The sequence below is a fragment of the Anas platyrhynchos genome, chromosome 10 (assembly GCF_047663525.1).
Source record: "Anas platyrhynchos isolate ZD024472 breed Pekin duck chromosome 10, IASCAAS_PekinDuck_T2T, whole genome shotgun sequence".
NCBI lineage: Eukaryota > Metazoa > Chordata > Aves > Anseriformes > Anatidae > Anas > Anas platyrhynchos.
This window is the reverse complement of record NC_092596.1, coordinates 7,125,575-7,142,180: the sequence shown is the minus strand read 5'-3', so window position 1 is coordinate 7,142,180 and position 16,606 is coordinate 7,125,575. Positions and strand designations below refer to the sequence as shown.

General features: G+C 57.2%; 1 protein-coding gene and 1 long non-coding RNA gene across 3 annotated transcripts; one reads left to right on the top strand and one right to left on the bottom strand.

The window, feature by feature from the left end:
- Positions 1 to 3,016: 3,016 nt before the first annotated feature.
- Positions 3,017 to 16,095, bottom strand: LOC101797872 (actin-binding protein WASF3). 2 transcript variants are annotated; one of them, XM_027465177.3, is made up of 9 exons: positions 15,980 to 16,095; positions 11,919 to 12,076; positions 11,079 to 11,213; positions 10,806 to 10,959; positions 9,798 to 9,915; positions 9,506 to 9,681; positions 8,807 to 9,064; positions 8,342 to 8,727; positions 3,017 to 7,683 (listed from the first exon to the last, which is right to left on the bottom strand). In XM_027465177.3, the coding sequence occupies exons 2-9, from the start codon at positions 12,049 to 12,051 to the stop codon at positions 7,526 to 7,528; spliced, it is 1,518 nt and encodes a 505-aa protein (XP_027320978.2). In that variant the 5' UTR covers positions 12,052 to 12,076; positions 15,980 to 16,095; the 3' UTR covers positions 3,017 to 7,525. The 2 variants fall into 2 exon arrangements, with proteins under 2 accessions (XP_027320978.2, XP_038040436.1); XM_038184508.2 differs by lacking the exon at positions 15,980 to 16,095 and having other exon boundaries at positions 11,919 to 13,497.
- LOC110354402 (uncharacterized) lies at positions 13,173 to 13,694 on the top strand. Its single transcript, XR_002406325.4, has 2 exons — positions 13,173 to 13,249; positions 13,491 to 13,694. It is a non-coding gene; the product is annotated as an uncharacterized lncRNA (long non-coding RNA).
- Positions 16,096 to 16,606: the final 511 nt, after the last annotated feature.

Sequence of the window (16,606 nt, the reverse complement as noted above, 5' to 3'; positions counted from 1 at the left end):
AGAGCGGGTATCCCTTAGGTTGGCCAAGATCAGAGTAAAAACTGATGCAAGAACTGCCCTGGGATAAAATCTCAGGTGCAGGGAAGGAGGAATCCTGGTGGACAGCTCAGGGTTTTGTCCAGGTTTTCGCCTGGGCGAGGGCAGGCTGAGCATCACAAACACACACCAGTGCCCAGAAATGCTCTGCCCCTTCCCCCTGGCAGGGGACGGGCACACTCACCGCCGGACTTCCACCACCCACTGCTCCAAACCCCCAGGAGCTCCTTGGAAATGCAGTGGGGATCTCCAGAAAAGGCACTTGTGTCAACGATAATCCCACCCCGCTGCCTGCCAGCTTCCCCTCCTGCAAGCCCCGTGTTTGACCTGGAGCAGGATCCGCGCTGCGGCACCAACCCAAATTCACACCGAAGGGCTTCTGCTTCAGGATCCCCCAGGCAAACCCCCAAAAGGGAGTCTATTAAAACAAGGAGCCATCAACCCCAAAACAGCCCTAAAAATGTGTTTCAGAGCAAAAGGTTTCTTTTTGGTGGGGATTTTCTTTCTTTGTCCTAAACTGCTCTGATCTGCGAAGAAAGGCACCACAAAGGCCCCATTTGTGGGAAACTGGACAGAGCTGAATGCAGAGCTGGAGCTTCGCAGGGTAAAACCAGCTTTGGTGGTGGTTCTGGGATCAAGGCTCATACCAGGATGGCTTTTGGGAGGCCAGCAGTGGCACCTCTCCTCCTCCAGAGCACCTCTAGAGGAAGCAACAGTCCCTCCACGTGCATCACGGTAACTTCACTGTTAACTCAAATCCCACTTTATTCCTAATGCAGGAATTGTATGGTTAGTTTTTCCATGGCAAGTGACTTTCTGCTGAGGAAGTGTTCCCAGCTGAGGCATCAGGCATACACAAACACCCAAAATGGGTGAAAATTCATGGAATTTGAAGCACCTGAGCTGAGGTGGGGCCTTCAGGGATAAAAGACCTTCCTACAAGGGCAGGAGACCCTGCTGAAGTAGGGCTTTGTGTGCTTTTTGTTTTGTTCTTGTGAATTGGTTTCTTATAAACTCAATTTTGGAAGTGTTATGGTGATAACTGCTCTGTGGTTTTTTTTTTTTTTTTTTTTTTTTTTTTTTTTTTTTTGTAGCTAGCTGGAAAATAACATGGGCTCTGATTTTTCTCTTGCTTCTCTAGCAGAAGAAGGCAGAATGGATTTGTTTCTCCTGGCAATCATGTAAGTTTTTTTTCCCTTGGTTTTATTTTTGTGGGGGGTTCATTTATTTTTAGATCCCACACCTGAGCTACCCCAAATCCATGGGTAACTTTTAAGGTGCTGGCCTTATGGTGCCAGTGTTGCACACACACTGCAGTCTGTGGACATCAGTGGTGCCAGCTGCGTGTCCTGATTTTCTGCTGTTAGTTCACATCTTAATCTAGTATGCTTAATCTTTATTATATTTGAGGGTCAAAAAAAAAAAAAAGCAAAGGGGCACCAAAGCTGAGGGAGATGTACCCAGGTTGCTAGGGTGGCTCTGCAGGTTGTGGTGCTACAAGTCTGAAGAAGGGGATGAGGCAGAACCGCAGACCCACCAGGATGGATGAGGTGCTCCACAGGCACATCCACGGCACTCCCCTGGCCCCAAACAGGCTCAGGGCTTGTGCCCCTCTCTCTGGTGTCCATCTACCTACTTCTCAAAGACCTCCTGTGGCAGAAACCTGTCTGAGTCCCTCCATCCTCACCTTCCCTGAGATGTGATTTAACTTTGCTGCCACAGCTCAGGCCCAGGCCTTGTTTCAGTCTGACAGTGGCATGGGGACCAGGCTGCTCTCCCTGCTGCCCTTCCTTTTACCTACCTGAGATATTCTTGCACAGAGTGGTGGGAGTACAACCAGCCTCCCAAAAATGACATGCTGATTTCCTTCCCTTTCCTCTACCATTTCAGTGCCTTCCGCTCTGTGGTAATTCTAGCATGGAGCAAGTCCCCCAGGGCTGACATGGTCCCTTGACATTGTCACCACAGCTGAGGAGTGCAGGGCTCGCTTCCCACCACATGGGCTCACAAGACCCCGGACACAACAGGCAACAGCAGACTTAAGAGTGTCCTGCTAAAAGCACAAGGCTATCGAGGGAGCTCTGTGAGGAGAGATGTCCCTGGGGGAAGGGGAAGATGGCTGGTCTGCCATTGTGTGGTGTTATGGAGGGCTCTGTGGCCTCAGAGCCCTGTCTCAGCATGGGACAGAGATTAAGATTGATAATGTCACATCAACGTGTCCTTCAAGGGACACCATAGCCAAGTGTGTCCCATCTGGGAAGAGCCTAAGGGCATCCTGCAGTGTGAGCCTGTCCCTTGCTGCAGGCCCTGCCTTGGCCTGGTGCCACCACCAGGATGGTCCCCAGCCAAGGGACCTCCTGCTGCCCCTTCTGAGGGCAGGGAACTGAAAGCTTTGGGGAAATTCCCCCTCTGAAGCATGTCTTTTCCCCATCTTCCCAGTAAGATGCAAGCACAACTCTCACCTGGAGAAAGTGAAGCCTATGTGAGTGAGCTTGGGGTCCGTTAAAAGATTGGATTCACTAAAAAAATCCCTTCTGGTTCTCAAAGACTGAAGCATTTCAAAGCCTACGCTTAGGTATAAACCCCTGAAGGAGGGCATCACATGGACTGCATGGGCATACCAGAGGAGCACAGCCCCACGTGGCATGGGGGGAGGCTGGAAAAGGCACCCCCAAGGGAACGGCCACCTATACGCGGGCAAAACACGCTGGTTTTGTCACTCCCATGCTTTGCTCAGGCACTTCTGTGGGGGGATGGCGGGGAGATGGGAGAGCCTTGCTGATGGCAGGGGGATGTGGTTGTGGTACTGGTTGTGGGGTCACCAAGGGAAGGGACAACGGTCCTCAAGGTGCTGCTGCCCGGTCGGGAGGGTAAATTCATGGGTATGAGAGCAATTGTACAATTGTGGCTTCTAAAGTGCAGTGCAGGTCATATGGTCTTTGCTGTAAACTGTAAGCTCCTCAGGACAGAGTTCTTGTCCTTTGTTTTTTTTTTTTTTTTGTTATTCTGTAAAGTGACATGCCAGTCTAGAAAACTTTACCCCTAAGTAACTACTACTAGAGAAAAAACAGGAATGATAAAAAAACAAAACCCCCAAAACCAGCCTAAGCTCCCCTTGCCAGCATCCTGTGCTGGAGGATGTTCAACGAGCGGATGGGGAGAGCTGCCCTCCGTGCTCCATCCCCAGGGACATAGTGTGGGACCCCTGCTGGCCACACACCTCTGGAAAGCACCCTCCAAAACAAAACAGCACCTCTGCTGCTGCAAAGCCTGTCTCCCTCTGTGCGAAACCTCCTTTTGTCATTAAAGGAAAGGTGTTGATGCTCTGCTCCCAGAGGAGCCTGCAAGCTTCTGTTTCAGCTGTCAGGGCCTTGAAAAGGATGTACAGGTGGAAAAATTAGTGGGAGGAAATCTGAGGGCTCTTATCTGGAGGGAGCTCCCTGGAGAAGCTGTGCTCAGTCTTGTTTTGCCCAGGAAGTCTTCATCCTGGTGGCAAGCATAAGTGCAAAATCAGGAGCCCCCATAGGCAATGATGCTCGCTCCTCCCCAGGTCTCTGCCTAGGGTGGCAAACTAGAAACCACCTTTTGATTCCTTCAGGACACTTATCCTCTAAGCTGCCAGCACCAACAGCAAGCCCAAAGCTCACCTGAGATCAGGGAGAAGCTGGGATGTGACCACTACCAAACCTCCGCTGACCTTCACGAGACTTCAGCTAGACCAGACTTCAGAGCTGACACAGCCCTCACAGACAGCGTACCACGGGCACCGCAGTCTCCAAAATGTCCCTCATCAGGTAAACCTGAGGTGCCTGAGAGGTTCCTGATGGACCTTGGGGACTAGAGCCTTCTGCTAATATCTCTAAGCAGACTCAAACCAGCTTATTTATTCTTTGGTTGACTCAAGCCTAATTCATTTGTATGCGCACCGAATACACTTCCCCCTGTTGGCAGCCTTTTATTTATTATTTTTAATCTGTGCCCATAAATTGGCAAGGAGGAGAAGGCAGATAAAATGGCAAGGGGAGCTCTCAGGAGATCGGTTGGGCTCATTAAATGTTTGGCACTCTGTGATTATCTGCTGGCAACGAAACGTCACTGCCGTATTTTTGCAGGGAATGCGATCCCTTAATGTACAGGAGGATCTCCTCAGCCCACTTCGGGTACACTTGAGAGAGAGGAGCAATTCAATAATCCGTGACCTGGATTGTATTTTTTAATGGCTGCCAAGTTAGATAAAAATATTTAAATATTCACTTTTATATCAGCCCACATGGGGATTTGAGCATTTCAGGTTGTATAATGCGGCATGGCCTACTTTTGGAGGAGTATACAGAAATAGGCACATATGTACAAAACACGGAGTGTGCAGCATGTGGGTCAGCCAGCCAGAGTTAATTAGCACGGCACAACCACCTCCAGCAGAGCCAGCCTGGCCCACACCACCCAAAGAGCTTGTGTTGGGTTTCAGAGGTGACCTGGTCGAAATTAGGTGAGTGTGCCTAAAATGAAGGTGGTCATCCTCAAAGGTGCCTGAGCGTGTCGAGGCACCACAGAGGCTGCTCTGCCAGCAGAGCTGGCCTTGTGGGAGTGGGAATGGGGCTCTCAGTGCCACCACGTGCTGCTCATCTGCCCTGTAATGCTGCCAGGAGAGCTGGGGAGAGCACGTGTGCTATGGTCGGGCCAGAAATGGGTGTCCACAGCCTGTACTGGTCACCTCTTCACCAACTACGTGAGAACCCAGAGCAACGAGCTGCAATGTGGACATCTATCTGGGGAGGCCACCCGTGGGTCTGCCTGTTTGGGGTATCAAGACAGCTTCAGTGCAGCCAAGGCCTGGGAAGAGCTGGATTAGGGTGACTGCAAGCAGAGGGTACTGCTGGCCCCCTGTGTGAAAGGGGATGGTCACTAGGGGCTGCGAGCTTCCTTGGGCAGAGTGTGAAGGGTGAGGATGTGCTGGGACACCCAGGAATGGGGTAAGAATGTAAAGCTGTGAGAAATGAGGGCGAGCCCTGCTCCCTGCCACCGTGAGGCTGCTCCACCAACACAACCCATGCAGGGCAAGCAAGGCTTCAGTGTGTGATTGTCAAGTGCTTTGCCATGCGATGGCACTGACCCTAATAACAGCACGGGGTGATGGCTCCAGCCCCCAGCACCACGGGGTTGCTAGGAGGTGGTGGGTCCGGATTGTCCCTGCAAACTCCTGCTGCTGTTGGGGGCTACCACAGCAAGTCCCTCTGGAGTTATGGCACGGCTGTTGTGCCAGAGCACAGCCAGGGCCTGGGGAAAGACCTGGCCTTGTGGGGGCACTCAGCTCCTCTCCAGTCCCCACCACAACAGCTCTGCTCCCCAGAACGGGGATGCCCACAGACCCGAGGGATGAGCCAGCCCCGCACTTCCCCAAGGCCCTTCCCTGTCCCCGTGTGACAACAAGATGTCCTGGCAGCATCCCAGCCCTGCACGGGGTCCCCACGAGCACCCCAATGGCTCAGGGCAGCCCCTTGCTGTTCCCTCCAGGGGAATTAATCTCTTGCTGAATTACCCCAATAACCATTCTCCTTGTACATGCAAACAGCACAGTGCTTGCCTCAGTATTAACACTGTTCCACACTAAGTACTGATAGCTGGCTGCTTAAATGTTACTCTGGATTGTTTTTTTTTGTTTGTTTCGTTTTATCAAGGCTTCCCTCTGATCTCTCTCCAGGTCACATCCCAGCTGCTCTGCAAAGGGACCCCCGCTGTGACATGGTGGTGGGTCCAGTGGGACGGGCACCGGGACCAGGCCAAAACCCCAAGGACTTTCTGTGCAGCTCCTCCAGCCGTGCTGATGCCAAGGGGCATTTCCCTGAAGGAAACAGGGAACCAAATGCAGGTCTGTGGCCCGTGACAGGGCAGAAATGGGTGCAGAACCACTGCCAACACCAACAGACTTCGCTTCCAACCTTAAATCCTTCCCCAGACACTCTGGCCCTCTCCTGCACCAGGCCCAAGCCCTGCTCAGCACTGCGTTGATGCCCGTGGGGCCAGCCCCTGTGGCCAAATTTGTGGTGGTGGGGGGAGAGGAGCCTGCTGTGCTGCTGGAGTCCCATCTGGAGGAGTCAGTGGGGTGCAGAGAAATGGGAAGCGTTGCATTAAACAAAACAGGCTATTTTGTGTCGCTCAGCACAGGCAAGGGTTCACGGTGATGTTTCTTAGCAGCTAAGCTGGGGGCTATGCTCATTGTGTCTCACCACAGAGGGTCTCTCTTTTTCTCCTGAGGAGAAATGAGCACATAGTCAGGGCGTCCTTCAAGACCAGCAGTTCTCAGGGCAGATATAAGGAAGCATCAGCCTCCCTGAGCCTTTTGGGTCCCAGCCAAATCCTCCCATCTGCTTTACAGGTCGATTCACTCCCAGGGACTGGGAACATTACCGATGTGCTCACCTACCCAGCTGCTGGGGAGGTGGGCACAAAGTCCCCAGAAGTGATGCAATGGGTAGGATTCAGGTTTCTCCCCCATTTTGGGGCTCACAGTATATGGGAATGCAGAGAGGGCCAGGTGGCTGTGTCAGATGGCTCCGCGCCTGTTCCTGGCCTGTTCTCTGCTGGTGGGGAGCCTCTTCCAGCCCTCTGCAGATCCTCACCCCTGGCTGCGATATTTTCAGTATTTCACACCCATTTGTTCTGCACCCCCAGCCCCGCGAATCCTCCCTTAATAGCTGCGTGAAAAGGCAGCTATGAATCATGCTCTATTTTGATGAGCAAACTGGTATTTTTGGCATGGTGGCGGGGCCCCGTTCCTGCACTCCCCACCGGCGCCGTGCTTTGGGGACGAGGAGCAGGCGGCATCAGGCCAGTGCCCCGGGATGGGATTGTCCTTGACTGTACTAGTGGCATTAGTGGGGCTACAAAGTGCAAATCGAGAGAGCGAGACCGAGCGTCGCCCTGTTTTAGTGGTTTGGGTTTACCTAAGAGCAGCATTTTTTCTTTTTTCTTTTTTTTTTTTCGTCAGATAAAACTGCAGTGCTTTAGCAGTCAGGCCAAGGGTTGCAGGGCTTTTGGGACATGGCCCCCAGCCCCTTGCCCCCAGGACACGTGTGTGCCAGCTGCACGAGCCTTGCCTTCATGCTTTTCTCCCAAAAATCTGGTCCCGAGGATGGGAACGGGCTCAGAGGTTGCGAACACCTCGGTCTCCCCGTTACGCGTTTAACATCTAGCTGCAAAAGCCCTACTGCCTCGTGGTGTCGTTTCCCTAACAAAGCCACCCTGTGGCCGTGCATTACCGGTGCCAGAGCATTTCCAGCATCATTAAACGCGGAGGTGCTGCTAATTCCTGGCCTCACCGCCCCGGAGGCGCGTCCTACCCGTGCACAGCCTCCAGCGCTGCCCGACATGGTTTTCGACATGGTGTAAAAAGCAAAAGCTCCTGAATTAGCGGGGCTGATGGCGGGTGTGGGCACCCAGGTACGCACCTGGAGCGGAGCAGCTCCCCGCCAGCCCGGTCCCGGCCCCCTCAGTCTGACCACTCGTTATCGTCCAGCTCCGAGTCGTCGTCCGACTCGCTGTACTCCACCGCGATCCGGCGGGACAGGATGGTGGCCACGTCATTGCCCACGGGCTCTTTCTTGGCCTCTTGCTCCCATTGCTCCTGGACTTTCCGCAGCTGGATCCCTGCGTTAGGAAAGGAAGGGCTTTAGGGGCAGCATCACCCATAAAGACGTGTGACCACCCCCAGTTACATGCGCTGGCTGGAAGGGGGGCAGTTGTGCATGATCACTAAGCTATAGCCGTCCTCCTTGGCTTCCACCCAACCTTGAGGGTGTTGGAGCTTCCTGGGGGCCAAATCTTCCGTTCAACCTGAAGATTTGCATTGAGTAGGAAGGAGGAATGGGAACGACCCTGGAGAATTGCGTCAGCTGCAGTCTGAAAGGAGGCCGGGGGCCCAGGAGTGCTGCCGTGGTGCCCCAGGTCACCTCCAGAGATGGGTCCCACCTCCCTGGCAGTGATGCTCCAAGTCAAAGAATCATCACGGGAGGGTTTGGGTTGGAAGGGACCTTAAAACCCATCTAATTCCAGCCCCCTGCCATGGGCAAGGACCCCTCCCACCAGCCCAGGCTGCCCCCAGCCCCATCCAGCCTGGCCTTGGGCACTGCCAGGGACGGGGCACCCACAGCCAAAGCATTTCTTCCCTGTATCTCCTCTAACCCTACCCTCTTCTGGTTTTAAGCCATCACCCCTTATCCTATCCCCACACCCCCCAAAAAAAAGAGTCCCTTCCCAGCTGTCCCATAGCCCCCTTTCTGTACCAGAGCCTCCCACCCCGCCTCACCCCTGCGGATGGCTGCCAGCAGGTCGCTCCGGGCGTCGCTCATGGGCATCAGCGGGATGGCCGGCTTCCGCGGCTCGGCGGCGGGGGCCGGCGGTGACACTGAGTGCGCTGGCGAGGCAGCGAGCGCGGGGGGCCCCGGTGGTGGTGGTGGCGGGGCCACGGGGGGGCCCATGGGGCCGGCCTGCGGCGGGGAAGCAGAGTAGGGGCCGGGCGGCGCGGGGGGCGGCGGCGAGGGCGCGTAGGACGGGGGGGCGGCCGCGCCGGGGGGCAGCGCTGCGGGGGCCGCCATGGGGCTGTCGAAGGCGGTCTGCGCCGAGGGGATGACGGGCGGTGGGGGCGGCGGGGCGGGCGGCACGAAGTACTCCGCCATCGGCACCGGTTGCGGGCTGCGAGGGAGGAAGAGGCGTCAGCAACGCGAGGAACGACGCCGGACGCCCCTCTTCGCCCCAAACCCTAGGGACTTACCCAAAATCCTTGACCAAGTGCGGCCTCGGCCCGTTCAGCACGGCCTCGGGGGGCTGCGGCGCGTGGGGCGCCTGGGCACGGTTGAGGCTGTTCTGGCGGCTGCCCGCCGGCGGGCGGTAGACGTGCTCCTGGGGGGGCACGGCCGCCAGGACCCCCTCCTTGTGCTCGGCCGGCAGGTGGGCGGCGGGGGCCAGCAGCTGCGCCGGGTGGTTGGGGCTCGCCGGGTACGAGTGGTCGGCGGCGTCCGAGGCGTAGGACCTACGGCGAGGGGAAAAGCCAAGGGTCGTACGGGCGGGAGGGGTCGGGATGGGCAAGGAGGGCGTTTTGGGGTGTTGGGGGGTTGAGGAAAGCAGACAGAAAGCAGGGACGGACAAGGAGGCAGGGAGGGAAGGAGGGGGATGCAACGGAGCTGGACCAGTCTCCTCCCTTGGCTCCTAGAGCTCTCTGACTTTATCCCAACACCAAGGTCCAGGATGCGACCCCGCTGGGCACGGGGATGGTGCCGTGCCTGAAGCTACAAGGGCACGGGCTCATCACCCCCTCCTTGCCCCCAAACCCTTCCTGCTGCGGGCGGTGCCTTCCCCCATGGACAGAGGACAAGCAGAAGTGCGTTCCCCCAAGGACAAAGAAGAAGACAACCAGAAATGCCGAAAAGCAAAGGAAACCCAGCGAGCTGAAGGCGTAATAGGTAAAACCTGCCTATTGTCTGGGGACAGTGATCCTTCCGATGACGCCATGTGATATGGGGATGGTGAGAACCTGTTATCGGGCCGAAACTCTTTATCGTATGCCATCATGTTCCACTCCAGGCGCCGGTTGCGGGCTTTCCGCACTTTCTTCACCTCCCGGGTGGAGTCCTCCACCAGCCGCTGCTCCTGGGGGCACACGAGCCACAGATCCACCTCCACCCCACGTCCTGCAGCCTTTGGGTGACGCCTGGGGGGGCATCGCCCCGCTGCACCCAGCGCGGTGCCCTCCCTGCGCCCGCTACCTTCTGCCTGCGCTTCTCCTTCCTCTTGTCCTCTGTCGCCTGCAGCATCTTCTCCTTCCACAGGTTGAAGAAGTAAGAGGGGTCGGTGTAGAACTTGAGGCCGTCCTTCTTGTCATCCCTGGGGGGAAAAGAAGGGGCTGTTAGGCACGGGGGAGGGAATCCCAAAAACATTTCAGTGCTAGCAATGGCAGTGCATGGATGGAGATGCCCCCCGCAGCCCTGCCCACCATCACCAGTTCCACCAGCATCCCCTGGTCCCTACCCTGTCCCACCTCATGCCCCTTTTGGGGCTTTCCACACAGGTTTTCCACGTAGCCCAAGGGCTTCACTGCGAGCAGGGACAGTGGGGCAGCTGCCTTGGGCATTCGTTCCCCCAAATGAGACCCCATCATTCTTCTGGAGAAGACCCCTTTCCCCCATAGGGAAGTTTGGCATGATCACAGCTGTAAGCTGGTGGACCTCCATGAGCACGTCCAACACGGAGCTGTGATTACCTGCGCTGTGGTTACCTCACCACATCAGGATCCTGCGGACATGGCACTAAGGGACATGATTAATGGTGGGATTTGGGAGGTCAGGTTCACCAGAACCACAGCATGAGTGAGGTTGGACGGGACCGCTGGGCCCACCTGGTCCAAGCCCTGCTCCAGCAGGGCCATGCAGAGCGGGTTGCCCAGGACCATGTCCCAACGCTTTTGAAGACTTCCAATGAAGTCCACAACCTCTCTAGGCACCACAACTGAAAACAGGCATCGCAAATCGGCACCAGGGCTATAGCACATGCGAGACTGATGGTTGGACTAGATGACATCAAAGGTCCTTCCCAACCTAGGTGATTCTGTGGTGTGGGGCCACCCGTTCCAGGTGCCCTGTGGTGGCACAGCCAGGGGGAAAACAGCACTTCCAGCCCTCACCAAGCAGCAAAGTGGCTGCACACCCTGGCACCTCTCCTGGAAGGGTCCCCACGGGTTCCCCACACTCTGAGGAGCGTCGGAGGGGCTGCCCCACCTGTACGGCGTCAGGATGTTGAGCGGTGGGGGCTTGTCGCAGCGCTGGTACATCTCCATCACCGGGTTGGGGATGGAGTTGCGAGAAACCACCTGCTGGTTCTGCACCGTGGAGCTCTTGAACGCCTTCCGCATGTTGATGTCCTGCAGAGAAACTGGGGGCACGGGGCGGGGAGGGGATGGATGTGGGGTGGCCTCGCACCCGGCACCAGGCACGTGCCTCCCAGCCCCAAAACTGCCCCGGGCACGGTGCTACCCGCCCCGTGGTCCTCACCTTCCTCCACGGTGGAGTCCAGCTGCGTCACCTTGATGACCAGCAGGTCCACCCGCTCCTGCAGCGAGTTCATCCGCATGTAGAAGCTGTTGGCCTCATTGAACAGCTCCCCAAAGATGTCCTCAGCGTGCCGGCCTGCCGGGGGGGCACATGAGCTGTGACCTGGCACTGCGTTACCCATGGGGACACCAAATCCTCCCCACACTTTTTTTGCATGCCAGCAGCTCCCTAAGTACATCGTTCCTCTTTCTGGGCATATTTTAGAAAGTTATCTAATTCTGGAGGGGCGAAAAAGGCACTAGAGGGAGAGCCTGTGCCACTCTTTCTATTTTAATTCAATATTCAGGAGCAAAATAGGTTTCCCCTATTACATGTCCCCGCTCGCATCTGCAGTGCTCTCGTCCTTCCCGTTGCTGCAGGAATCAGAGATGGGGCAGGAGGGCAGGTGGAGACTTGGACCTTTTATACAGAGCTATCTTTCACCTGGAGTGTTCAAGTGGCTCCAGGAGTGCTCTGCATTAAAAGAAGAGGGTTTTAAAAACCTGAATAAGCAGCCCGACTGTCCTATTTCCAGACAAGTCAAGAAATGAGGGGTACTCAAAGAGAGCAGCGATGGGAGGGAAGCGGGTCTTAAAACACCCTCACGTCCTCCCTTTGGACCTGAGCATCCTCCTTTCTTTACTCTCTGGACAATTCCCACCCAGTCAGGGGCTCTTTGACCAGTATCAAACTGGGACGAGCGACCACAGCATCCCGGCACCCTGGCCGTCCCCAGCCCCGGTGCGGGGTGGCAGCAGCCCCTAGGGGGATGTCCCCAGGAGATGCTGAGCTGTGACTTACTGAGGCTGCCCAGCTGCTTGATGATGGCAGCCAGCGTGCTGTTGGTGACACACTCCAGCTCGCTCGTCACCCCCTCGGGCAGAGCCCCCCGGCACAGGTGCCGGGGCTCGATGTTCCTCTTCACCAGCGGCATGCTGCCGGCGAGCACTCACACTCTCCTGGGCGAGGAAAAAAAGAGGAAGAAACGACCCCAAAACAGCTTTTTCCATTTGCATTCCCTCCCTTCTCTCCCCTTTCTCCCCAGGGGACTTATCTGGGACACGGCGGTGACGGAGCTGGGCTCAGAGCAGAAGCAAACCCCCACGTGCTGCAGCCCCTGTGACGGCCCCACAACACCCTGACCCAAAGCGGAGCGAGCGAGCGCCTGTAATTCCATCATTTCCAGCTGACTGCAAAGCTCCCCGAGGTTTTCTTTTTATCTGTGCTCACACCACGCCGACCAGGCCACCGTGTCCTGCCCTGCTCCCCCCCCTGCAGCATCCCTGCGTGCCCCCGTGCGCTGCCAGCCCCACGTTAGCCATCCCCGTGCATCCTGGGACCCCCCCATCTCCATCAACATCCCGTAAAACGCTTTGGCAGCGGAGGGAGAAGCTTCCCAGCAGCGATGCTAACAGCTGGGAGCGGGGCAGCCAGGCATCGACGCGGTAATGCCGACCACGGCAGGAGCCAGAAATGTGCCGAGCTCGCATTTTTTGGCCCCGGCGGCGCTGCGCAGAACAGTTTCCCATTGATAGTGCCCGGCCGGGCTCCCCAGCTCGGCGGGATTTTTCTAATGCAAATGCAAGCTGCCCCGACCAAACAGCACAAAACTTGTGTCGAAATCATTAATACCGAGCTTCCGAAAGGGCCGATTGTGCTCCTGCAGCACAATGGCAGATGCTATTCTGCCTGCCGAGCTTATTCCCTCCGGCGCTTCCCAAAGCGAGGGAGAAAGCTGTTAATGAGCCGCTTGTGCCCAGCGATGGGAAAGGGGAAAGGGGGAGCCTTGAGCACAGGTGGAATGAGGCCAAGACTAACTCGTTATTTCTTCTACGTGTCCAGTGTGGGCTGAAAACCAGACCCCACCGCTCCGCGAAGCGCTGCAGGTGGCCACGGGTGCACCAGCACCACCAGCCAGGCAGAGCCACCCCCCGGTGACACTGAACCTGGGCAGCTGCAGGCCGTGAAGGGCCACATTGCCATCCTCAGGTGGGCGCTGCCAGCCCATAATCGTCCTCAGCAGCCTCACCTGGGGCTCACCACACCCCCGGGGCAGGTTATTTAAGGTTGGCCAAGGGCTATGGGTGCTCCCTGAGTGCTGCTGTGGCTGTGCCCTGGTGGATCTCGGTGCTGTAAGTAGCTCCTGCCGTGGGGACAGACAGAAAAAGGCCACAGGGGGGCTGCTCCTGGGCCACCGATCCTTCAGCTTGGGGGTGCTGGGGGCTTACATGTGTGATGAGTGGGGCGGTCTCAGCCCCAATCCTTTGGGGCAGCGAGGACCAGCTGCAGCTGGCACAGGAACCATAGGGCTGAGCTGTGCCCACCAGCCCCTGCTGAGCCCGTCTCTAACAAACTCATTTCCCATTTTTACAGCCAGGGGAAGGGTCAGGCCCTCCTGCCAAGCGGAGGAGAAGCCGGCTGCCTGGCCAGATCTGCATGGGCTGCCCCGAGCCCCAGCACATCCCACCGGGAGCACCGCCTGCGCCTCTCCCCCAGCCCTCTGCCTCCGCCAGGAGGCTTCACAAGCGAGCGCTTTGCTGTGAAGTGCGACATAACACGGCTAAAAATATTCCTGAAGAGTTTTATTAGTAAATGCCACAGTGGTTTTTTTTTTTTTCTTTTCCTCCCCCTTCTGCTGCAAAGCGCTCCAGCTCGAGGAACGGCACTTGGCTAAATTGCCTCTAAATCACAAACCCCTCGCGAGGCCGGGCTCTGCAGTGCAAACCTTAGCCAAAAAGCCTCCTTAGGAGGATGCTGTAAATGCGCCTGCCTCCTTACCTTGTGGTTGGAATAAAGGGCTGGTCCTGCTGCTTTGAAACAAGCAGGCTCCATGTTTTTACCTAAACTGTCTCTTTACAGCCATGCCACCAGCACATGCCAGAAAGTAATTGGCAAGGAGGTTTTCACAGAGATGATTTCCTTGGTTTTTAGCTGATGTGGGCTTTCTGGATCTATGCTAAAATAATGGGTACCCTAACAGCAAATAGGAGAGGAAAAGGAGTGGGTGAAGCTACGTGGGAGCCTCCTCTGTCACTCTCCATGGTCTGCAGGAGGGCTGGGGATGGGGCAGGGGAAGGGCAGCACCGACCCCGTGTGCTTTTTGGCTGGAAAAATCCCGGCTGGCCCGGGAATCACGCCTCGTTTTTAATGATTCCCCATCACCAAAGGAAAATCTTTCAATGCCATTTCTCCCTTTCTGTGCCCAGCTCATTAAAGGAAGGCTGGCTCTCTCCCTCTCACGCCGGCAGGCTGTGTGAACGGGACGCTCGCTGCTCAACAAACCAGCCTTTTTCTCCCCGAAATAGAAGGCGCTTTGATAAACGTGGGGCAGCCTCAGCGAGCAGCAGGGGGCTTTCTGGGCACCGGGTGCTCGCTGCTTGGGAACAGCCGTGCTCCAGCCGGCAAAATTGAGTTGCCCTGCAATAGATGGGCAGCTCTGCAAAAAGCATTCCGGCTTTTTTTTTTGTTGTTGTTATTTTTTTTTTCCTCCTTTTGGCTCGAGGGCTGTTGCTTGTTACTTGTCAAGAGCTTGGCATCCCCGGCTGATTTGTCATCTACCAGAAAATGGAGGATGAGCATCTTCGGTTCAGAACTGGGCCGAGGGAGATGACAGCTCGAAGCAAAATATGCTTCAGCTCCGCTTTTCTCCGTGGGCTCTCCAGCTCCTGGGGAAAGGAGCCGGGCATTTGGGGACTGGGTTGCATCACAGGCGCTGTGTGCAAGAGCCCTCGGCGTGCCCTGTGCTTGCAACAGAGGAGCACGGCACACGTTAACCTCCTGCCTGCCGTGCTGCCCAGCATGAACCAGGCATGCTCCTCAGGCACAGAAATGCCATCCAAACACCTTTTTTTCCCCCCATTTTTTCTCACCCAAAGCAGCAGCCTCCCTAAAATCCAGGCAGCACAGCGATCGAGGGGTGTGCCCTGGCGCACTGAAGTTTTGGGGATGAATTATTAATTCTGCCATCACTGACATGCCCGCGCGCCCAGGTCCTGCGCTCCCCGGCTCCAGGCTGGCTGCTGGATGCCCGGCACAACCGAAACAGCCCCAAACTACCCCAAAAAAAAGCATCGTTCCCCATCTGTGGGCATGTCATCGCCGTGACACCACCGCCAGGCAGCGAGAGCCGGAGTTTGGAGCGCCGTTACCAAAGCTCCCTGCAAGAAGCTGAATCACCGAGCGCCGAGGCCTGGGCTCTGCACCCTTGGGGGGGTGTGCGCCTGCTGGGGGGGGCTCCAGACCCCCGGGGGGGGGCATGCACAGGTCCGGGTTATCCTCTGCAGCAATGCACGGCAGCGGGCCCCCCCCCCGGTGCACAAATGGGAAGCGAGGGAGGATGCGAAGCGAGGGCCCCTCCCCGGCGTGCAGGGCGTGCAGGTCCCCCCTCCATGCGGCAGTGCACGGTGACAGCCCCCCCCCCCCCCAGGCCATGCGTGGGTGCAAAGCCCCCCCCCTCCTCCCCACACAAGGCTACAAAGCGGCCAGGACCCCCCCCACAAGGATGCAAAGCCATGCACACCCCCACCTGGCAAGGATGCAAAGAGGCCCGGACCCCCCCTCAAAAAAAAAAAAGCCGAAAAACGGCGGAGGATCCCCCCCTCCAAAAAAAAGCTGCAAAGTGACAGGGCCCCCCCCCCCATGCAAGGATGCAGAGCAGTACAGCCCCTCCATACAAACCTGGGGGGGGGGCACCCCCGCAATACAAGGATGGAGCCCCCCCTCCCCACCCAAAAACGCAAAGCAGCGCCCCCCCTGCAAGAAGCGCGGGGCACCCCAATAAAAACCTGCAAAGCGATGGGGGGGGACCCCAAATCCCCCCTCCAAACGCCCCCCGGTCGCTTTCCTCCGCGCCGCCCGCTCACCTCCGCCGGCTCCGGGCTGGGGGGGACCCGGGGGGGGTCGGGGGGGGGGCTCCGGGGCTGCGGCCGCCGCCGTGCCCGGGCCGCCCCGCTCCGCTCCGCTCCGCGCCGCTCCGCAGTGCGCGCACGGCGCATGTGTCCCCCCCCCGCCGCCTCCGCCCCGCTCCGCCCCGCTCCGCACGGGCGGCCCCGGCCCCCCCCCAGCCCGAGGTGATGCCCCCCCTCTCGCCCCCTTCCAGGCAGCGTGAAACCCCCCCTCTTTTTTTTTTTTTTTTCTTTTTTTCCCTAGGATGAAAAAGACACCCCTTTTTTTTCCTTTTTTCCTTTTTTTTTTTCCCCTTTTCCCCCTTTTCTTTTTTTTTTTTTTTTTCCTTTCTTTTTTTTTTTTTTTTTCCCCCTTTATTTATTAATTTTTTAAGGGCTCAGAGTGCCCAGGCAGAAATCCTGCTGAAGGCCAGGCGAAGGATGCTGGAAGGATGCGCCCAGGAGGATGGGCAGCAGCTCGGGCACCATCTTCTCGGCTTCCCTGTGGTCACCGTGTGGCCGCCGCCTCCCTCACGCTTCCCCCTTGCCCTACAACATCCCCGCACCCTGGGCATCCCCGTGGGGCTGCCATCAGCCCCGTGCCCC